This window comes from Aphis gossypii, chromosome 1, assembly GCF_020184175.1.
Source record: "Aphis gossypii isolate Hap1 chromosome 1, ASM2018417v2, whole genome shotgun sequence".
In the NCBI taxonomy this organism is placed as follows: domain Eukaryota; kingdom Metazoa; phylum Arthropoda; class Insecta; order Hemiptera; family Aphididae; genus Aphis; species Aphis gossypii.
In genome coordinates this window covers 17,030,244-17,054,161 of record NC_065530.1, presented here as the reverse complement: position 1 = coordinate 17,054,161, position 23,918 = coordinate 17,030,244, and the positions used below count along the sequence as shown (strand labels likewise).

At 32.6% G+C, this 23,918-nt stretch overlaps 2 protein-coding genes and 1 long non-coding RNA gene across 6 annotated transcripts; 1 reads left to right on the top strand and 2 right to left on the bottom strand.

Annotated features, from left to right (window-relative positions):
• Positions 1–951: 951 nt before the first annotated feature.
• Positions 952–11,141, bottom strand: LOC114126879 (uncharacterized protein DDB_G0283697-like). The gene is made up of 4 exons (XM_050198166.1): positions 10,233–11,141; positions 7,672–7,776; positions 2,403–4,015; positions 952–2,338 (listed from the first exon to the last, which is right to left on the bottom strand). Exons 1-4 carry the CDS (start codon positions 11,026–11,028, stop codon positions 1,211–1,213), a joined length of 3,642 nt encoding a protein of 1,213 aa, XP_050054123.1. The 5' UTR covers positions 11,029–11,141; the 3' UTR covers positions 952–1,210.
• LOC126549331 (uncharacterized) lies at positions 4,051–13,076 on the top strand. 4 transcript variants are annotated; one of them, XR_007603478.1, is made up of 8 exons: positions 4,051–4,187; positions 4,428–4,599; positions 5,080–5,214; positions 5,455–5,694; positions 9,409–9,888; positions 10,368–10,607; positions 10,848–10,967; positions 12,976–13,076. It is a non-coding gene; the product is annotated as an uncharacterized LOC126549331 (long non-coding RNA). The 4 variants fall into 4 exon arrangements; XR_007603475.1 differs by lacking the exons at positions 10,848–10,967; positions 12,976–13,076 and adding exons at positions 11,379–11,618; positions 12,098–12,166; XR_007603476.1 differs by lacking the exons at positions 10,848–10,967; positions 12,976–13,076 and adding exons at positions 11,379–11,618; positions 11,859–11,959.
• A 20-nt stretch (positions 13,077–13,096) lies between these two features.
• Positions 13,097–20,419, bottom strand: LOC114128176 (uncharacterized protein MAL13P1.304-like). The gene is made up of 2 exons (XM_050198243.1): positions 20,258–20,419; positions 13,097–17,182 (listed from the first exon to the last, which is right to left on the bottom strand). The coding sequence occupies exons 1-2, from the start codon at positions 20,318–20,320 to the stop codon at positions 13,097–13,099; spliced, it is 4,149 nt and encodes a 1,382-aa protein (XP_050054200.1). The 5' UTR covers positions 20,321–20,419.
• Between the last annotated feature and the right edge of the window lie 3,499 nt (positions 20,420–23,918).

The window sequence follows — 23,918 nt, the reverse complement described above, 5'->3', positions numbered from 1 at the left end:
AAATTCTAAAAACCAATTTGCAATTATTTGCAATTAATTTGCTAAATATTGGCGTTGGTTTGGAACTGGTGGGACAAAATGGGGGGGGGGCTGCATTAAGTTAGCCCCCTAAATCATTTTTTTAGTTTACGAGCGTGCACTAAATTCGCAAATTCTAAAAACCAATTTGCAATTATTTGCAATTAATTTGCTAAATATTGGCACTGGTTTGAAGTGAATCCGCCAAAGTGGGGGGGGGGGGGGCTAACTTCATGATCATTTAATTATAAACGATTTGATTACGAATTGATGATCACTATCACCGTACACAAATTTTCATCTATTATTATATAGTTTAAATTTATTTTTAAGAAGTTGACTTGAGATTAAAAATATAATAAAGTCATTAAGTTTGGAATAATTCTTATACTATCATACTTGGTATCTATCATTGCCGTTATTCACAAACGTTCAATTATGATAATAAAGAATACTGATTTTATTTATAAATTAATCTGTAGTATTATTCATCACATGCCTGCATATCTTTTTTGGTGAAGTTATAAGTTACCTCTCTTTAATTTTTTTTTAAGATTCATTCTCAAATACACTCATGCGGTGGAGCAACAATATAGACCAAATAATTATTTACATGCAATATTTTTTCTGTGACCATATTTCGACGATGTAGTGTATTTGGTGTACCTTAATTAGTAGGCATTGAGTAACAAGTATTAATTCAGTACAGTGTATATAGGGTAATTAGTTGTCATTTTTTGATTTTTTGATACATAACGATATTAATTTTTTTAATTTTGTTAAATTCACAGATTTAATGAATGTTAACAAGGTGACATAATGGAAAAACAAAAAAACTCATATAAGAGTACTATGAATATTAACATCAACGTTTTAAAAAAATATAAAAATATAATCATTAATAATATTATGGCTTTTTATATTACAAAATAATTAAAAAGCCGCAATATTTTTATTCAATAAAATATCAATTATATAATAAATTGAATTATTTTTCATACAAAAGTTACATATTTTTAACGATTTCATTATGAATTAAGAGTTAAAAATATTCACCATATTAAATACAAGTTTTATCATTTCTTTAGCGTGATAACAACATTTTTATCAATAATAATATAGAAAACATAAGTTAATATTTATAATCGTAAATAATATAATCAACTATTACTCAAATTTTTGATTATTTCATCTACCATTTCTTTTTGGTCATTCCATTTCTTTCAGCTTTTTTCTTCACATCCGCAACCATGGCGTCGATTAATCGTTTACTATTCAATTTTAAAAATTTAGGATGCTTATTTTTAGATTGCAATTTGTATTTTTTCGTTTGGTCTCCAACGAATTTTTTCAGTTGCGATGTGTCAGTAACTTCTTTGTACTCTATCTGTTTGTCCGGATGCACAACAATAACACCTAACGGCTGTCGCTTGTTTGGGACTTTTTTTGGTATGGGTATATTATCGTCTAGGTCAGGTACAGTTTTTAAAAATTCTTCATTTTTCTGAGCAACTTCGTCAGGATCTTCATCATCATCATCTTCGTCACTTTTAGTGGTTCCATCAGAAGGTGTCAAGGTTGGTGTAAAACTATCGTCGTTATTTCGGATTTTTTTACCTGCTTTAATTATTCCAACCGCATCTCTCAATATTTTTGCCCTGGGATGTTTATCACTCATAATTACTTTACCGGATTTCAACAGTTTTAATGTGTCTGCTCCAATTCCTACGGTGGACATTGCGGACAGCACAAAGCAGTCAATATTGCTTATTGCCGTGTCCATGTTCTTTGACAAGTCAATAAGTTTTCTTTGAGCTTTGATCTTTTTCTCTTTCAACGACTTCGCAGTACATGGTTTTTCAAAGATATTATTTATTAATTCATCGACGTCAAACTGTGGAGAAATGAGTCTTAATATATCTTTTGCTGATTCTGGAACGGTCGACTCATTTTCTAGAATGTTTGTTAACATTTTGTGAGTGGACTGCGGACCTCTCTGATACAATTCTTTGAGGTTTTCTGCAGTTTTTAGAAAATCTTTAGCTAACGGAATCACTTTAATTACTAAGTCACTAACAGTTTGTTTCAATCCAACCTTTAGGGAGTAACTTACTGTCCTTAAACTTTGATCAACATCATTGAATGTCCGGGAGGCTTTTACATTACTTATTGCATTTTTTAGTGTTGCTAACATATTACTTCTCATTTCACTGGTATCTAAAACACTTCGATAAGCAATTTGCTTGGCATCTTGTGATGTAACTTTTTTGAATCTATCATATGCATCACGTTTACACTGATCTGAATTGTATTCTTTAAACTAAAACAAATAAAACAATTTTTAATAATTTTATTGTCAATATATAATTATAGGTTATTATTACCAAGAATGAAGAATAATCATCATTATCTGTATTCGCATCAGAATCATTGACATTGGAATCATCAGATTCCAGTGACTCTAATTTATTATTTATATCATCAGGAAATCCATCTGTAGTGGAATATGTTTGATCAATAATTGGTATTCTTTCATTTGTTGCTTTGTTCACCACGTATGTTCTAATGATGCGTCTAATGCGTCTTTTTTTGTTAGGGTTCTTTTGAATGTTATTTGGATCTATCTCAGGAGTTTCAGTTGATTTTTCTTCATTTGGAACCCTACTATTTTCTGCGTCTATATTTGTAGGATTTGTTTTTGTGCTAACATCGTTAGTTTCTATTGGTGTCTTATCATTTCCATTAAAGGATTGTGGTTTTTTCGATTTCCTACGCCGTCTAATTTTACGTGGATTTGGTCTTACAACGCTTCCATTATCATCGGTATCAGTTGGAGTTGTGGAATCTTCAGATAATAAATCTGAATTTTTAGGGTATTCTGATAAGTCGGGTTGATTTTCATCAATTCTTTCTCCATATCCATTGTGTGGGTCTTCTTCGAGTACATCATCATTTTTGTAAGGAATAGCATTGTTATTAACATCATGACCTTCAACTGGATTATTATTGATATCTTTATTGTTAACTTCTATTGGTGTCCTATTAATTTCATTAAAGGATTGTGGTTTTTTCGATTTCCTACGCCGTCTAATTTTACGTCGATTTGGTCTTACAACGCTTCCATTATCATCGGTATCAGTTGGAGTTGTGGAATCTTCAGATAATAAATCTGAATTTTTAGGGTATTCTGATAATTCGGGTTGATTTTCATCAATTCTTTCTCCATATCCATTGTGTGGGTCTTCTTCGAGTACATCATCATTATTGTAAGGAATATCATTGTTATTAACATCCTGACCATCAACTGGATTATTATTGATATCTTCATTGTTAACTACTATTGGTGTCCTATCAATTCCATTAAAGGATTGTGGTTTTTTCGATTTCCTACGCCGTCTAATTTTACGTGGATTTGGTCTTACAATATTTCCATTTTCATCAGCTTCTGTTGGAGTCGATGAATCTTTTGATGATAAGGCTGATAATTCAGGATATTCCGATAATTCAGGTTGATTTTCATCAATTCTTTCTCCATATCCATGGTGTGGGTCTTCTTCGAGTACATCATCATCATTGTAAGGAATATCATGGTTATTAACATCCTGGTCTTCAACTGGATTATTATTGATATCTTCATTGTTAACTTCTATTGGTGTCCTATCAATTCCATTAAAGGATTGTGGTTTTTTCGATTTCCTACGATGTCTAATTTTACGTGGATTTGGTCTTACAATATTTCCATTTTCATCAGCTTCTGTTGGAGTCGATGAATCTTTTGATGATAAGGCTGATAATTCAGGATATTCCGATACTTCAGGTTGATTATTATTGTCTACATCATTTAATTCATTGTGCTCTGAAGTTTCGTCGTATTCTGGTGTATCGATTTTGTTATCTTCTAATGGTGTTTCCTCATCCTGTTCTTCATAGGTATCATATTCTTCAGACACTTCTAGACCGGTGTTCGGATTTCTTCGTCGCCTGTGGCGTCTTTTAGGTTGACTATTTCTTTCATCTTGTTCACAATATCACTTGGTTTAGCTGCTACTTCATTGGTCGGTATTTCTGGTTCATGTTCATATAAATTGTGATCTTCTGAAGTTTCGTCGTATTCTGGTGTATCGATTTTGTTATCTTCTAATGGTGTTTCCTCATCCTGTTCTTCATGGGTATCATATTCTTCAGACACTTCTAGACCGGTGTTCGGATCTCTTCGTCGCCTGTGGCGTCTTTTAGGTTGACTACTTCTTTCATCTTGTTCATCAATATCACTTGGTTTAGCTGCTACTCCATTGGTCGGTATTTCTGGTTCATGTTCATATAAATTGTAATCTTCTGAAGTTTCGTCGTATTCTGGTGTATCGATTTTGTTATCTTCTAATGGTGTTTCCTCATCCTGTTCTTCATAGGTATCATATTCTTCAGACACTTCTAGACCGGTGTTCGGATTTCTTCGTCGCCTGTGGCGTCTTTTAGGTTGATTATTTCTTTCATCTTGTTCACCAATATCACTTGGTTTAGCTGCTACTCCATTGGTCGGTATTTCTGGTTCATGTTCATATAAATTGTGATCTTCTGAAGGTTCGTCGTATTCTGGTGTATCGATTTTGTTATCTTCTAATGGTGTTTCCTCATCCTGTTCTTCATGGGTATCATATTCTTCAGACACTTCTAGACCGGTGTTCGGATTTCTTCGTCGCCTGTGGCGTCTTTTAGGTTGATTATTTCTTTCATCTTGTTCACCAATATCACTTGGTTTATCTGCTACTTCATTGGTCGGTATTTCTGGTTCATGTTCATATAAATGGTGATCTTCTGAAGTTTCGTCGTATTCTGGTGTATCGATTTTACTATCTTCTAATGGTGTTTCCTCATCCTGTTCTTCATAGGTATCATATTCTTCAGACACTTCTAGACCGGTGTTCGGATTTCTTCGTCGCCTGTGGCGTCTTTTAGGTTGACTATTTCTTTCATCTTGTTCACCAATATCACTTGGTTTAGCTGCTACTTCATTGGTCGGTATTTCTGGTTCATGTTCATATAAATTGTGATCTTCTGAAGTTTCGTCGTATTCTGGTGTATCGATTTTGTTATCTTCTAATGGTGTTTCCTCATCCTGTTCTTCATGGGTATCATATTCTTCAGACACTTCTAGACCGGTGTTCGGATCTCTTCGTCGCCTGTGGCGTCTTTTAGGTTGACTACTTCTTTCATCTTGTTCATCAATATCACTTGGTTTAGCTGCTACTCCATTGGTCGGTATTTCTGGTTCATGTTCATATAAATGGTGATCTTCTGAAGTTTCGTCGTATTCTGGTGTATCGATTTTGTTGTCTTCTAATGGTGTTTCCTCATCCTGTTCTTCATGGGTATCATATTCTTCAGACACTTCTAGACCGGTGTTCGGATCTCTTCGTCGCCTGTGGCGTCTTTTAGGTTGACTATTTCTTTCATCTTGTTCATCAATATCACTTGGTTTAGCTGCTACTCCATTGGTCGGTATTTCTGGTTCATGTTCATATAAATTGTGATCTTCTGAAGTTTCGTCGTATTCTGGTGTATCGTTTTTGTTATCTTCTAATGGTGTTTCCTCATCCTGTTCTTCATGGGTATCATATTCTTCAGACACTTCTAGACCGGTGTTCGGATTTCTTCGTCGCCTGTGGCGTCTTTTAGGTTGATTATTTCTTTCATATTGTTCACCAATATCACTTGGTTTAGCTGCTACTTCATTGGTCGGTATTTCTGGTTCATGTTCATATAAATTGTAATCTTCTGAAGTTTCGTCGTATTCTGGTGTATCGATTTTGTTATCTTCTAATGGTGTTTCCTCATCCTGTTCTTCATAGGTATCATATTCTTCAGACACTTCTAGACCGGTGTTCGGATTTCTTCGTCGCCTGTGGCGTCTTTTAGGTTGATTATTTCTTTCATCTTGTTCACCAATATCACTTGGTTTAGCTGCTACTCCATTGGTCGGTATTTCTGGTTCATGTTCATATAAATTGTGATCTTCTGAAGGTTCGTCGTATTCTGGTGTATCGATTTTGTTATCTTCTAATGGTGTTTCCTCATCCTGTTCTTCATGGGTATCATATTCTTCAGACACTTCTAGACCGGTGTTCGGATCTCTTCGTCGCCTGTGGCGTCTTTTAGGTTGAATATTTCTTTCATCTTGTTCACCAATATCACTTGGTTTAGCTGCTACTTCATTGGTCGGTATTTCTGGTTCATGTTCATATAAATTGTGATCTTCTGAAGTTTCGTCGTATTCTGGTGTATCGATTTTGTTATCTTCTAATGGTGTTTCCTCATCCTGTTCTTCATGGGTATCATATTCTTCAGGCACTTCTAGACCGGTGTTCGGATCTCTTCGTCGCCTGTGGCGTCTTTTAGGTTGACTATTTATTTCATCTTGTTCATCAATATCACTTGGTTTAGCTGCTACTCCATTGGTCGGTGTTTCTGGCTCATGTTCATAGTATTCATTATGTTCAGGATTTTCATCATGTTCAGGTATATCTGAATTTTGTTCATTTTCATTGTATTCTCTTGTAGCAGATGGTGTATCCATTTCGAAATCTCCCGTTGGTGATTCATCATTCTGTTTACCCGCCTCGTAGTCTTTGGGCTCTTTAAGGCCAGTCTTTGGTTTTTTGGGTCTCCTTTGACGTCTGTTTCTGATATAAGGTTGATTAACTCCTTCAGTTTGCTCGTCAATCTCATTTGGTTTATCTGCAACTTCATTGGTCGGTATTTCTGGTTCCTGTTCATATAAATGGTGATCTTCTGAAGTTTCGTCGTATTCTGGTGTATCGATTTTGTTATCTTCTAATGGTGTTTCCTCATCCTGTTCTTCATGGGTATCATATTCTTCAGACACTTCTAGACCGGTGTTCGGATCTCTTCGTCGCCTGTGGCGTCTTTTAGGTTGACTATTTCTTTCATCTTGTTCATCAATATCACTTGGTTTAGCTTCTACTCCATTGGTCGGTATTTCTGGTTCATGTTCATATAAATTGTGATCTTCTGAAGTTTCGTCGTATTCTGGTGTATCGATTTTGTATCTTCTAATGGTGTTTCCTCCTCATCTGTTCTTCATGGGTATCATATTCTTCAGACACTTCTAGACCGGTGTTCGGATCTCTTCGTCGCCTGTGGCGTCTTTTAGGTTGACTATTTATATATCATCTTGTTCATCAATATCACTTGGTTTAGCAGCTACTCCATTGGTCGGTGTTTCTGGTTCATGTTCATATAAATTGTGATCTTCTGAAGTTTCGTCGTATTCTGGTGTATCGATTTTGTTATCTTCTAATGGTGTTTCCTCATCCTGTTCTTCATGGGTATCATATTCTTCAGACACTTCTAGACCGGTGTTCGGATCTCTTCGTCGCCTGTGGCGTCTTTTAGGTTGACTATTTCTTTCATCTTGTTCACCAATATCACTTGGTTTAGCTGCTACTCCATTGGTCGGTATTTCTGGTTCATGTTCATATAAATTGTGATCTTCTGAAGGTTCGTCGTATTCTGGTGTATCGATTTTGTTATCTTCTAATGGTGTTTCCTCATCCTGTTCTTCATGGGTATCATATTCTTCAGACACTTCTAGACCGGTTCGGATTTCTTCGTCGCCGCCTGTGGCGTCTTTAGGTTGATTATTTCTTTCATCTTGTTCACCAATATCACTTGGTTTAGCTGCTACTCCATTGGTCGGTATTTCTGGTTCATGTTCATATAAATTGTGATCTTCTGAAGGTTCGTCGTATTCTGGTGTATCGATTTTGTTATCTTCTAATGGTGTTTCCTCATCCTGTTCTTCATGGGTATCATATTCTTCAGACACTTCTAGACCGGTGTTCGGATCTCTTCGTCGCCTGTGGCGTCTTTAGGTTGAATATTTCTTTCATCTTGTTCACCAATATCACTTGGTTGGCTGTACTGCTACTTCATTGGTCGGTATTTCTGGTTCATGTTCATATAAATTGTGATCTTCTGAAGTTTCGTCGTATTCTGGTGTATCGATTTTGTTATCTTCTAATGGTGTTTCCTCATCCTGTTCTTCATGGGTATCATATTCTTCAGACACTTCTAGACCGGTGTTCGGATCTCTTCGTCGCCTGTGGCGTCTTTTAGGTTGACTATTTATTTCATCTTGTTCATCAATATCACTTGGTTTAGCTGCTACTCCATTGGTCGGTGTTTCTGGCTCATGTTCATAGTATTCATTATGTTCAGGATTTTCATCATGTTCAGGTATATCTGAATTTTGTTCATTTTCATTGTATTCTCTTGTAGCAGATGGTGTATCCATTTCGAAATCTCCCGTTGGTGATTCATCATTCTGTTTACCCGCCTCGTAGTCTTTGGGCTCTTTAAGCCAGTCTTTGGTTTTTTGGGTCTCCTTTGACGTCTGTTTCTGATATAAGGTTGATTAACTCCTTCAGTTTGCTCGTCAATCTCATTTGGTTTATCTGCAACTTCATTGGTCGGTATTTCTGGTTCCTGTTCATATAAATGGTGATCTTCTGAAGTTTCGTCGTATTCTGGTGTATCGATTTTGTTATCTTCTAATGGTGTTTCCTCCTCATCCTGTTCTTCATGGGTATCATATTCTTCAGACACTTCTAGACCGGTGTTCGGATCTCTTCGTCGCCTGTGGCGTCTTTTAGGTTGACTATTTCTTTCATCTTGTTCATCAATATCACTTGGTTTAGCTTCTACTCCATTGGTCGGTATTTCTGGTTCATGTTCATATAAATTGTGATCTTCTGAAGTTTCGTCGTATTCTGGTGTATCGATTTTGTTATCTTCTAATGGTGTTTCCTCATCCTGTTCTTCATGGGTATCATATTCTTCAGACACTTCTAGACCGGTGTTCGGATCTCTTCGTCGCCTGTGGCGTCTTTTAGGTTGACTATTTATATCATCTTGTTCATCAATATCACTTGGTTTAGCAGCTACTCCATTGGTCGGTGTTTCTGGTTCATGTTCATATAAATTGTGATCTTCTGAAGTTTCGTCGTATTCTGGTGTATCGATTTTGTTATCTTCTAATGGTGTTTCCTCATCCTGTTCTTCATGGGTATCATATTCTTCAGACACTTCTAGACCGGTGTTCGGATCTCTTCGTCGCCTGTGGCGTCTTTTAGGTTGACTATTTCTTTCATCTTGTTCACCAATATCACTTGGTTTGGCTGCTACTCCATTGGTCGGTATTTTGGTTCATGTTCATATAAATTGTGATCTTCTGAAGTTCGTCGTATTCTGGTGTATCGATTTTGTTATCTTCTAATGGTGTTTCCTCATCCTGTTCTTCATGGGTATCATATTCTTCAGACACTTCTAGACCGGTGTTCGGATCTCTTCGTCGCCTGTGGCGTCTTTTAGGTTGATTATTTCTTTCATCTTGTTCACCAATATCACTTGGTTTAGCTGCTACTTCATTGGTCGGTATTTCTGGTTCATGTTCATATAAATGGTGATCTTCTGAAGTTTCGTCGTATTCTGGTGTATCGATTTTGTTATCTTCTAATGGTGTTTCCTCATCCTGTTCTTCATCTGTATCATATTCTTCAGACACTTCTAGACCGGTGTTCGGATTTCTTCGTCGCCTGTGGCGTCTTTTAGGTTGATTATTTCTTTCATCTTGTTCACCAATATCACTTGGTTTAGCTGCTACTTCATTGGTCGGTATTTCTGGTTCATGTTCATATAAATTGTGATCTTCTGAAGTTTCGTCGTATTCTGGTGTATCGATTTTGTTATCTTCTAATGGTGTTTCCTCATCCTGTTCTTCATGGGTATCATATTCTTCAGACACTTCTAGACCGGTGTTCGGATCTCTTCGTCGCCTGTGGCGTCTTTTAGGTTGACTATTTATTTCATCTTGTTCATCAATATCACTTGGTTTAGCTGCTACTCCATTGGTCGGTATTTCTGGTTCATGTTCAATAAATTGTGATCTTTTGAAGTTTCGTCGTTATTCTGGTGTATCGATTTTGTTATCTTCTAATGGTGTTTCCTCATCCTGTTCTTCATGGGTATCATATTCTTCAGACACTTCTAGACCGGTGCTCGAATTTCTTCGTCGCCTGTGGCGTCTTTTAGGTTGACTATTTATTTCATCTCGTTCATCAATATCACTTGGTTTAGCTGCTACTCCATTGGTCGGTATTCTGGTTCATGTTCATATAAATGGTGATCTTCTGAAGTTTCGTCGTATTCTGGTGTATCGATTTTGTTATCTTCTAATGGTGTTTCCTCATCCTGTTCTTCATGGGTATCATATTCTTCAGACACTTCTAGACCGGTGTTCGGATATCTTCGTCGCCTGTGGCTTCTTCTAGGTTGACTATTTATTTCATGTTGTTCATCAATATCACTTGGTTTAGCTGCTACTCCATTGGTCGGTGTTTCTGGTTCATGTTCATATAAATGGTGATCTTCTGAAGTTTCGTCGTATTCTGGTGTATCGATTTTGTTGTCTTCTAATGGTGTTTCCTCATCCTGTTCTTCATGGGTATCATATTCTTCAGACACTTCTAGACCTGTGTTCGGATTTCTTCGTCGCCTGTGGCGTCTTTTAGGTTGATTATTTTTTTCATCTTGTTCACCAATATCACTTGGTTTAGCTGTTACTTCATTGGTCGGTATTTCTGGTTCATGTTCATATAAATGGTGATCTTCTGAAGTTTCGTCGTATTCTGGTGTATCGATTTTGTTATCTTCTAATGGTGTTTCCTCATCCTGTTCTTCATGGGTATCATATTCTTCAGACACTTCTAGACCGGTGTTCGGATCTCTTCGTCGCCTGTGGCGTCTTTTAGGTTGACTATTTATTTCATCTTGTTCATCAATATCACTTGGTTTAGCTGCTACTCCATTGGTCGGTGTTTCTGGTTCATGTTCATAGTATTCATTATGTTCAGGATTTTCATCATGTTCAGGTATATCTGAATTTTGTTCATTTTCATTGTATTCTCTTGTAGCAGCAGATGGTGTATCCATTTTGAAATCTCCCGTTGGTGTTTCCTCATCCTGTTCTTCATGGGTATCATATTCTTCAGACACTTCTAGACCGGTGTTCGGATCTCTTTGTCGCCTGTGGCGTCTTTTAGGTTGACTATTTATTTCATCTTGTTCATTAATATCACTTGGTTTAGCTGCTACTCCATTGGTCGGTATTTCTGGTTCATGTTCATATAAATTGTGATCTTCTGAAGTTTCGTCGTATTCTGGTGTATCGATTTTGTTTTCTTCTAATGGTGTTTCCTCATCCTGTTCTTCATGGGTATCATATTCTTCAGACACTTCTAGACCGGTGTTCGGATTTCTTCGTCGCCTGTGGCGTCTTTTAGGTTGATTATTTCTTTCATCTTGTTCACCAATATCACTTGGTTTAGCTGCTACTTCATTGGTCGGTATTTCTGGTTCATGTTCATATAAATGGTGATCTTCTGAAGTTTCGTCGTATTCTGGTGTATCGATTTTGTTATCTTCTAATGGTGTTTCCTCATCCTGTTCTTCATGGGTATCATATTCTTCAGACACTTCTAGACCGGTGTTCGGATCTCTTCGTCGCCTGTGGCGTCTTTTAGGTTGACTAAATCTTTCATCTTGTTCATCAATATCACTTGGTTTAGCTGCTACTCCATTGGTCGGTATTTCTGGTTCATGTTCATATAAATTGTGATCTTCTGAAGTTTCGTCGTATTCTGGTGTATCGATTTTGTTATCTTCTAATGGTGTTTCCTCATCCTGTTCTTCATGGGTATCATATTCTTCAGACACTTCTAGACCTGTGTTCGGATTTCTTCGTCGCCTGTGGCGTCTTTTAGGTTGATTATTTCTTTCATCTTGTTCACCAATATCACTTGGTTTAGCTGCTACTTCATTGGTCGGTATTTCTGGTTCATGTTCATATAAATGGTGATCTTCTGAAGTTCGTCGTATTCTGGTGTATCGATTTTGTTATCTTCTAATGGTGTTTCCTCATCCTGTTCTTCATGGGTATCATATTCTTCAGACACTTCTAGACCGGTGTTCGGATCTCTTCGTCGCCTGTGGCGTCTTTTAGGTTGACTATTTATTTCATCTTGTTCATCAATATCACTTGGTTTAGCTGCTACTCCATTGGTCGGTGTTCTGGTTCATGTTCATAGTATTCATTATGTTCAGGATTTTCATCATGTTCAGGTATATCTGAATTTTGTTCATTTTCATTGTATTCTCTTGTAGCAGATGGTGTATCCATTTTGAAATCTCCCGTTGGTGTTTCCTCATCCTGTTCTTCATGGGTATCATATTCTTCAGACACTTCTAGACCGGTGTTCGGATCTCTTGTCGCCTGTGGCGTCTTTTAGGTTGACTATTATTTCATCTTGTTCATTAATATCACTTGGTTTAGCTGCTACTCCATTGGTCGGTATTTCTGGTTCATGTTCATAAATTGTGATCTTCTGAAGTTTCGTCGTATTCTGGTGTATCGATTTTGTTTTCTTCTAATGGTGTTTCCTCATCCTGTTCTTCATGGGTATCATATTCTTCAGACACTTCTAGACCGGTGTTCGGATTCTTCGTCGCCTGTGGCGTCTTTTAGGTTGATTATTTCTTTCATCTTGTTCACCAATATCACTTGGTTTAGCTGCTACTTCATTGGTCGGTATTTCTGGTTCATGTTCATATAAATGGTGATCTTCTGAAGTTTCGTCGTATTCTGGTGTATCGATTTTGTTATCTTCTAATGGTGTTTCCTCATCCTGTTCTTCATGGGTATCATATTCTTCAGACACTTCTAGACCGGTGTTCGGATCTCTTCGTCGCCTGTGGCGTCTTTTAGGTTGACTAAATCTTTCATCTTGTTCATCAATATCACTTGGTTTAGCTGCTACTCCATTGGTCGGTTTCTGGTTCATGTTCATAGTATTCATTTGTCAGGATTTTCATCATGTTCAGGTATATCTGAATTTTGTTCATTTTCATTGTATTCTCTTGTAGCAGATGGTGTATCCATTTTGAAATCTCCCGTTGGTTTTTCTCATCCTGTTCTTCATGGGTATCATATTTTCAGACACTTCTAGACCGGTGTTCGGATTCTTTGTCGCCTGTGGCGTCTTTTAGGTTGACTATTTATTTCATCTTGTTCATTAATATCACTTGGTTTAGCTGCTACTCCATTGGTCGGTATTTCTGGTTCATGTTCATATAAATTGTGATCTTCTGAAGTTTCGTCGTATTCTGGTGTATCGATTTTGTTATCTTCTAATGGTGTTTCCTCATCCTGTTCTTCATGGGTATCATATTCTTCAGACACTTCTAGTCCGGTGTTCGGATCTCTTTGTCGCCTGTGGCGTCTTTTTGGTTGATTATTTCTTTCATCTTGTTCACCAATATCACTTGGTTTAGCTGCTACTTCATTGGTCGGTGTTTCTGGTTCATGTTCATGTAAATGATGATCTTCTGAAGTTTCGTCGTATTCTGGTGTATAACTTGATTCATATGACCTTGAATCTTCTCCCATACTTTCTGCTGGTCGGTGAATTTTTTCATTATCTACATATTTCAATTCTGCGTCTTCTACACTATTTAAGTTTACATTTTCATTCAAATCATCTTCTGTTTCTGGATCTATTTTTTCATCAAAAGATTTTGATTCCATATTCAAATTTTCTTTTGTAGTATCTTCGTTCACCGAAGTAATATCTGTATTGGTATCTTCTTCTTCTATTTCCTGTTCACTATTGATTTCCTCATTAAATGCTGGTTCTATTTCAGAAGTATCAGTAGTTTTTTTTTGTATTGACTTATTTAAAATGTTTTCGTCTTCCTCAAATGTATCATTTACCTCTGATAATGGTTTTCCATCTTTGGGATCTTTTCGTTTTCTACGAAGTTTTGTTTTGGGTTTACCTAAATTATCTGCTTCAGATGTATCTGTTGGTGTACTATTTTCTTCATTTGATTCAGCATTTTCACTTTGTAAACGACCAGGTGCTTCCGCGTCATCTTGATTTTCAGTAGTAACAGGTGACTCAGACTTTTCAGTATCACCAAATGTTTTCTCACCTGATTTATTTAATTTGTTTCCGCCTTCTTCTTCGTATTTTTCAGATATATCTTTTCCATCTTTAGGATCTATTCGCTTTATACGTTGGTTTGTTTTAAATTCATCCGGTTCACCTTCTTGAGTAGTTTCTTCATGAGAATTACTTTCTTCATTTGATTCACCATTTTTATTTTCTGAATGTTCAGGTTCTGCAACTTCTTGTTTATTATCAGAATTAACTAATGATTCTGCTTCGGGTGTATCATTAGACTTATCCTCGCTTGACTTATATGCATTTGTAACATCCTCTTCATCATCAATTTCTTCTATTGTGTCATATTCTTCTGATACATCGTTGGGATCATTGGGATTTCTATGATTTCTGTGGTGAGTTACTTTCCTGGTGATATTCCGTTTTGGTTTATAAGCACCATCATTTGTCGTTTGCGTAGTAGAATCACTATCTTTGTTTTGTGGAATAGATGAAATATTATAGTTTTCTTCAGTTTTCTGTTCACCATTTTTATTTTCTGAATGTTCAGGTTCTGCAACTTCTTGTTTATTATCATAATGAGCTAATGATTCTGCTTCGGGTGTATCATTAGACTTATCCTCGCTTGACTTATATTGATTTGTAACATCCTCTTCATCATCAATTTCTTCTATTGTGTCATATTCTTCTGATACATCGTTGGGATCATTGGGATTTCTATGATTTCTGTGGTGAGTTACTTTCCTGGTGATATTACGTTTTGGTTTATGAGCACCATCATTTGTCGTTTGCGTAGTAGAATCACTATCTTTGTTTTGTGGAAGAGATGAAATATTATAGTTTTCTTCAGTTTTCTGTTCTTCATTTTCTTTTTTAGTGTTATCATTTTCACTATCATCTAGATTATTATGAGTTGTTGGTTCATTTGTGTCGTTTATTGTTTCCTCTTCTTCTTTATTATTTAATATTGGTTCATTATCATCATTGATTGTTGGTGGTTGTATGTCATCTACAGAATCTAAGTTGACGTCAGGTTTTAATGGTTCTGTATTCGTGTCATTATTTATGTTTTCTTTTATTTTTTCTTTATTTTCATCCCTATTCTTTTTCTCAGCATCGTTCTCTTTTTCTAGTAAAATGTTTCTTATATAACAAGCTTTTGATGCCTTTTCCTTATTAAACATTTTTTGTAAATTAGTTGCAGCTAATTTTCCTTCATAGATTTTGTTCATTGCGTATAATGCAGCATCTTCCATTTCTTTCGTTTCGTGGTTCAAATTATGAGCTACTGCTAACATTTTATAATATGTAGTCTTTTTCATGCCACCAATTCCAGTTTTATGACTTGCATCATCTAAGACTTTTAAAATGTACTGATTAGGATCGTACTGTTTTGTTAATAAATAGTTTATACGTTTAATGTTTGGATCATTTTTAAATTTCGTTTCATATCTTTTATTTATTGGTGTTACTTTAGCACAAACATCTTCTGCGGAATCAACTAAATAATCAGAGAGTTTTGTGTTTGTATCAACCATTTTATCATAAAATCGTTGAACAGTTTCATTTTCTATGTTTTGTAAAGCTTTATAATTCTGTGTTACTTGTATTGAGTTTTTCGCTAATTTTTTGATATTATCAAAGTCTGGTAATATATTATTCAATAAACTTTCACACTTCTTTGATTGTTGACTAACCTGTGTATCATCTAATTGTATTAGTTTTTCCCATGGTAGTATTGGGATTTTTTCCCTACTTGTTTTTTTATTTATTATCTTACTTGTTTTATTGTTTTCTGCATTTTTATTTGGCGAAATAAGTGTATCGTCATTGGTGATATCAGGATTAAATGTAATTTCATTATTTGATAAATCTGATTTTATACCATCTGTAAGATTTGTTTCATTATTTGAATCTTTGGGTTCAACTAATAATATTTTTTCTTTATTTTCTTTATTTTCCGTGTTAGGGATTATTGAAGTTTCTTCAATCGGAGAGTTTTTGTTATCAGAAATATTATCATCTGGAAGGTCGTCTTTTATTGTAGGTTGCAGTTTTGTAGTTTGAACTTTATTTTCTGACTCAGTAGGCAATTGTGTTTCTTCAACTTCAGAAACAGCTTTATCTGAGGTAAGACTGTCATTCTTTGATGGTTTTTCAATCTCAATTTGGGTAGATGGAATAGCATTTATTTTTTCATTATCAATCGTGTCTTGTTCCGTTGTTGGCAAACTAGGTTCAATATCGTTTGTAGAATCATCATATTCATTATCTTCAACAAGATTTTCATCCATTGTTTGTGTAGTATCTTTTTTCTGTTCTTCGCTATAATTTAATTCCCCAGTATCAAGATTCCATTCATCTTCAAACTTCAATTTCAATGCTTTAGCTAATTCAACTGCATTTTTTATGTTATTAAAATCATTTCCTTTTTTTATTTCATTTATTGCGTCTTCTCCAATAGTCTTAACTTTTTTTTTCACAGATTTTAGAGATTTCATGCCTTCGAAGAAAGTTTCAAAGGCCTTTAAAGCATTATCATTCACAGTTTTTGAATGATTAGTTAATGAATTCCACAACGAATTCAATTCTTTTTTAGCAATTTTTTTTTTTTCGTCATAATTATTTTTTAACTTTTCACGATCAGCAGATATTTCAAGAACCCTGTTCGCCAATTTATTAAGATCGTAGCGTTTTCCAAATGACCGTACAACACGATTTACAAGTGGTTTTTTACCATCAACTGTTGTTTTCTTAATACCTTCTAATTCTTTATTTACAGTTTCATTATCTAACTCAGTAAATGATGAAAGAGATTTGAATGTGTCTCTAAATCGTAAAGCAGTTTTTTGAACTAATTTTCTTACAGTTACAAGATCTGTAGATGAATTTTTAATTTGAGTTTTTACATCACTTACTAATTTTTCTATATCTTCCGTTGTCTTATTAGGTTCAGGCAATTTTTTGTTAACAGTAGTTTTCGTATTCTCTAATTTTTCATTGAAGCTATTAATAGAATTTTTACACAGTTTTAAAATTTTTTTTAAGTCAATTTGATCTGTAGAACTTTCCAGTTTTGACCACTGATCCTCTGCATTTTGGTCTACAGTGAGTGATATTGCATTCTAAAAATATTTAAATATGGACGTATTAAAAATGATTCAGTATTTAAAAATTATCTATACAATGTATTTTATTAAAAACCAAAATTCACTAAAATAATGTTGTTTTATTGTGAATACATTCATATAAATGTACAATATATTTTTGGTTCGATGCGAAACAGTGAATTTAAATCAATTTAAATGATATATGTTATTGACTGTGTGTAGTATTTATCTTTATGTACCTACCTTGATCAAACTTCTAGAATATTAAATATAAAAAACGCTACACTCGAAAGGTATGGTAACATAACTATGCAATTAAAATTATAAACATATTTAAACCAGTAAAAAGAACGCAGTTCCCATTGCGCGAATTTAATAAAACAATTATAAAGATTACACTTCTCAACGTGGACAAGTCGTCCTCAGGTGTTTATCGGAAAGAAATGGATTGACTAGAATATCAAAGTTTTACTAATATAGTAAGACTTCTTTAACTTGATTTATACAGAACTCTTGAATGGTAGTCATCAGATTATTAATGGTTTGATCAAATAAAAAAAACAACGTAGCCCATAGGTACCTATTATTATTGTAAAATTTATTATTTTATAATTGTATTTATCTTGAATATAATTTGTAAATAAAAAAGTAAAAAATGTAAACCTAATCTGAGTGACTAAGCAAATTATTGATTAAAAATAAGGATTTAAATAAATTAAAAATTAGCGTAAATATTATAAATTAATGACCTTATGAGATATTACTATTTTAGTTTCATTTTTTGGTAGTAAATAGTTTTTTTTTTTTTTTTTTTAACTTTATTTTAAAAACATACAATCTGTAATTTAAATTTACAATAAGCATGTATGCGGATATACATTGATTTGTTTGACATGCGTCGCTTGAAAAAAAGAAGCCACCCAATAGCAGCACTTTATAACAGTGTTTGCCGATTAAGTAGGAGAGGGATTTACGTCTAGCGTTTAAGAGAACTCGTTTGCTTTTAATGTGGTCTGCCCAGGTTAGACGTTGGTCCAGAACTAAGCCTAAATATCGAGAGTTATTAACTTTTGGGATGACAAGACCATTTAAAGTGATAGGTGGTACAACTCCTTGTAGGTTATAACCAACAGTTAAAGGGTTTTCATGTGAGGTGTAAATAATTTTGTCGTCCGCGAAATCCGCAACAGAGGTATGATGTGTCGTGGGTTGGTCTGCCGAGTATAGGTTAAACAGAATGGGAGATGAAATGGCACCTTGGGGTACTCCTGCTGCTAATGGGGCTAAAGTTGAAATTTCACAGCCTACCTTTGTTGTGAAGTAACGGTCTTCGATGTAAGATTTAAAGAATAAGTAGTAAGGAGAGGGTAAGATTTTTTTCAATTTGTACAGAAGGCCGGGATGCCAAACCTTATCGAATGCTTGTGCCACGTCGAGGAGAACGGCTGAGCAATATTCTTTTTTTTCCAGGGAGTTAGCTATTGAGTCTATAAGGTAGTAAATAGTAAGATTATTTATTTGATAAATGTGTACCAATCCGTTCCATCTTTAAACGATACCTAGTTTAATTATTTACTTTAAGTTTTATATTTTAATTCCCGATCTTGAACTAAGATAATTTGGATAAAATTAAATTTGATAAGATAATATATACCAAGCACCTTCAATACTTTAATCTCTATTAAGTGATCCCATAAAGTAACAAGTAAACTATAAAATATGCTGCATATTTCAATTACATTAATTGTTGTGAGGATCTTCTAACTTCTTAATATTTTGAAACAATGCTAGCCGTAAAAAATATTCACATTGCTAAAAACGGTTTATTAGTTCTACATTTTTACGTAATTAATTGAAATATATATCCTATTTGTGAAATTTAAATATATATAATCTTAGTCTTATTAGATTGAAACACGACTAATATCAAAAATGTGATAGATGCGTTTAAAAATAATAACATAAATAATTATACTCGACCCTACCAACGTTAGGAAATTTAATCATAATCAGTTTCTTTTTAGAACTTTAAAATTTCTAACAAATATGGTTTAGATACTTATTTACTTATATCTTTCATAAGAATATAAAGTGTAACTATCAAATTTTTTGGAACCGGGATTTTGATTTAAATTACGAAAACAATTTTTTGTAGAGGTTACAATATGGATAATTTTTTTTAAATTTAAGATGATTTGCAATCTTGGACTTTAAATTCCAGATTGACGTTGATTTTTAATCAAAAAATAGGGATTGAAAAAAACCTAATTACATAACATAACTTTAGTGAATATATATAATGCATATATATATATTATATTTGTCGTAAGCCATATGGAAAATTAGTTTTTTTGCGAAAAAAATTAGGCTATATGCAATGGGGTAGCCTGTTTACGAACTACACATTTTCCCTGTTTTTCAAGCTTATTAAATACAGTCTAACAGCATAACAGCAGTTAGGCTTTTTAAGAACTACATTCATTTTATGGTAATAACCATTTTAATTTGTTTTTAGTTCAAGTGTTATTTATAATAATACAGTAGGTACATTATTTTTTCGGCATGCGCATCTATTTTTTTTGCTCGATGTTTTTCATATGCAACATGTAAACTGAACTGTTATATTAATGTATTATAATTTTTTTTTTGTCTACAACTTGGTCACTATTGTAGTTTGAGTGTCTAATGGTCAACGATATATTTTTGATAAAATAAAATAATTAAAATGGTTATTACCATAAAATGATTGTAGTTCTTAAAAGGTCTAACTACTGTTAGTTTGTATGCAATGAGCCTGAAAAACAATAGGGTATCTGGAAAAATAATAAGTAGTTCACCAAATCGCAAAGAGCCTAGTCTTCTCTCAAAGCAACAAAACAACTAATTTTCCATATGGCCTACGCATATTATATACCATCATTAGAATCAGTTTAAGCCTTGAGCTATAAAAACTAATTTAAAATCCATGGTATAATAAATATAAAAGTTACTATTCATAGATACTGCCTATCTACTGAATTTAGATTTTTTTTTCAGTGATAAATATTATTAGATGTATATTTTCGTTTTGTAACATAATATTTCACTTACCTGTATCATACAGATTAATGCCACCGCTATGTATAGACTCGACGACACTTTTAAGTACCACATTTTAAAACTATTGACATGTACAGTATCGACACGAAGTCTACTAAACGTCAATAAAGTGCGTATTATTTATTATATATAGATGGGTTAACGAGTAATTTTAGTTGTCGGTTCGAATAATTATCGGTTGTTATTGGTTCTTAATATTTTATATTAGCCATTTTTAGTGCACAAGAGAAACAAAAGGAAAAAAAAAACAAAAATTGAATATTTACTACAGCAGTTGTTGTTGCTTTTTTTTTTTTGTTGAAATTCGTAGAATAATTGGCAACTTGCGCAATCGCCCGCGATTGAGTCAAACAGACAACTTTTACTAATATTAATAAACCGTAAAAAACAGTGTTATAATGGCTGCTGTTGTTTCAATCTGTTTCAAGTGCGCAATGTTAATATAAAAACATATTATACTGTACAGAACGTATACAATTTCAGGCTATTATACTATTTTATTCTGATAAACCTTTAATGTTGAAAACGAATCACAGTTTTGTTACGTTTTAAATGAAAAACCTGTGCCGGGGGTGAGTTCTCATGTGATGTAATAAATGTTGCTTGTGTACATTATCATTTAAAAGTACACTGCATTCTAATAGTTGGAGAAAGGCTGAGCATTTTGCAGTAAATCGTTTTTATTGTTATGTAATAATATGTCATACGTAGGTATACAATTTTAACGAAAATATCTATACCAATGTATCGGTAGATTATATTATTATTTGAAAATTTAAAAATAAAAACAAAATAGGTACTTTTGATAAAAAAAAAAAAAAAAAATACTTTAATGTGGCTATGATATTAAATTTAAACTAAATATAATAAAACATTAAATGTAAACTAATTTATCACGTAATTTCAAAACAACCATGCGTTTTTAACATAGTTGCAATAATTAAATTTTAAATACAAAATTGCAATTATATTTATAATTTGCAGATAGTTCTCCTTCAGTCTGTACCTACTTAATGTAAATAAAGATGATATAGATATGTTAAAATTTATTAAAAAAAATCCATATTTTTATTTAACATAAGACTTAAGTATTATTTTTCTTTAATAACAATTGAAACTGAAAAAAATCTAATTGAATCACTTTTGTTTTTTACTCAATTTACATATAACTTTAGAAATATCAAATAAATAATATTAAATTAACGTTAACTCAATGAATATACTTACAATAAATTATTAATATTTTATACCAACATTATTGGTTATATAAAGTATATAACATAATTACAAAATTTTAACTTACAATCAAGTGACATTAGGAATATATGCAGTTTAAAAATACACTATATTATTTTGATAGTTACACTACAAATATAATAATATTTATTACGCCAACATATATAACATCTAATAATTAATATTATAATATAACATAAACCATATTAGGGGCACTTTACTGTACAGAATAATATACCTAACTTTAGAGTAACATATTGCTTTATTCTCAATCTAATATTTAAGTCTGCTAATCTCACTTAAATATTATTATATCTACTTAGAATAAATCAAATTTAATTAACATTATTAATATAATAATATCGAATCAAATCAGCTAACTATATTATATTGTTATAGTTCTTTAGAATAAATTTTAAATTTACATGGAATACATTCATGAATAAATCTACAACAACGTTGTATTTTTATTTCATGATAAGACTCTTAGATATGAATAGGTACCTAATTTTTTTTTTTATATAATATATAAAACCTCTCGATTATATTAAAAAAATAATGTTCATCACGAAAACGTCTACTCGTTTTTCACGCGTACGTTTAATCTATAGCCAATATAAGTTTCAATTCGAAAGTCGAGTTTTCAAAGAAATCATCGGATTATGTACAATTGCAACATCATGGACCGAAGTGAACGGGGTCATCGCGTCATCGTGTCCGGCAATATTAGATTTTTAGAAACATCGTAAATCTCAGTATCTAGACTAATATCTATTCGATCTCGTTTGTAATTCAGAGATGTCCAATAAGTATAATATATTGTGTCTCCGTTTGGAGGAAATTTAATAGAGATTTCGACGTGATCTTGCTCTAGACATTATACATTTATTCGATTTTATCAATGCAATTGATCGAGAAAAAAAATTTACACGTTTAAATAATATCAGAGCTCACACACATGATGTTGATAACAATATTATTTTTTTTTGTTACTTATAATATAGTTATACTCAGTACGAAAACACATAAGTTAGAAAATATTTTTGTCTTAGTTTACTTTTCATTTGGATTATAATTGTTAACATTAAAAAAAAAAAAAATAAATCCGATATTACCATATTAAATAAAATCATTATTAATATTATAGTATATTATACTAAGATGTATAGGTAGGTACTTTCTTTTATTTCGTTGAAGGCTTTAGTTAAATATTTTTATTGCGAGCGCACAAAAAATAAACATAGTGAATTAATATTTGGTCATAATTTAAATATTTTTTTAGCTATTCATAGTATGATAATAAATTAAAAATATCATCAATGAGTAGGCCACTGTAAAGGATTTATTAAATTTGAAATTAATGATCAATCATTGAATACGAAAAACAATTCTGAGTGAAGACGCTGTGTCAGCCTATTATTATATGAATATATAGTAATGGATTTTACGAGTAGTGATATGTATGATATACACAGGGATACTAGCATAAAACTAATCTAAAATAATATTCTGTATACCTATAAAATAATAATAATAAACGTAAAAGTTTTAAATTCCTACAAATATATTTGAATAATATCAAAATAACTAAAATCGCTTTTCTTTGATTCAAGAATAAATAACTTATTTTTAACCTTGTATCAAATTTTTTGATTAGAGAAAAAAAAACTTTAAAATATCTATAAATATAAGAAATTTTAATATAAACATTTGGTAAAAATGGTAAATACCTATTTACAGTTATTTATTTTGAATTACAACAATATAAGAAAATCAATTTTATCAAATACCTACCTACTGGTTTTGCATAAAAGTTACCATTTATTTCATTTTTTATATTTTTTTTTTATCTAAAATTATTAAGATAGGTGGTGACAATTTTTTACGTATCATTATTGTAAGATCAATACATTTATTTTTTCATTTAAAATCAACAGTAAGTAAGTATTATATATATTTTATCACTGTTAAAAATAAAAAACAAAGTGCCTTTTAAAATACATTAATATAAATACTGAAATAAATAATCATAGATTAAAATTACGTTACTTGGTTTAATAGTATTTTCCTAACTACTAATTAATTTTTAATATTTAATAAGATTAAATAGTTAAATTTTTATTTAAAAAAATCAAAAATGTTTACTTAAGACTGATTCCTTAATTCTTTAAATTTCAATAAAAAAAAACAAAAATGCGTGTCCAGTGTTTTTGAAACTTATAAATACCTGCAGTGAAATATATAATCAATAAACATAAATTATTTTAAAATGGACAATTATTATTATAAACCGAGATTCATTTGTGCAATTCAAACAAATCTGACGTCAATATTATATTTTTATACGATAACGTAAAAATATTTTGAGATTACGTTGATCATAAATCAAATTATTATTAAAACGTTTTATAATAAT

Bases quoted from the DNA above. Each gene is read 5' to 3' on its own strand.
- LOC114128176 (XM_050198243.1), bottom strand. From the start codon at position 20,320: ATGTGGTACTTAAAAGTGTCGTCGAGTCTATACATAGCGGTGGCATTA. The intron at 17,183-20,257 runs GTAAGTGAAATA...AAATATTTTTAG, and splicing joins CATTAATCTGTATGATACAG to AATGCAATATCACTCACTGT.
- LOC114126879 (XM_050198166.1), bottom strand. From the start codon at position 11,028: ATGGATACACCATCTGCTGCTACAAGAGAATACAATGAAAATGAACAA. The intron at 7,777-10,232 runs CTTCAGAAGATC...AATACGACGAAC, and splicing joins TACACCAGAATACGACGAAA to CTTCAGAAGATCACAATTTA. The intron at 2,339-2,402 runs GTAATAATAACC...TATTTGTTTTAG, and splicing joins ATGATTATTCTTCATTCTTG to TTTAAAGAATACAATTCAGA.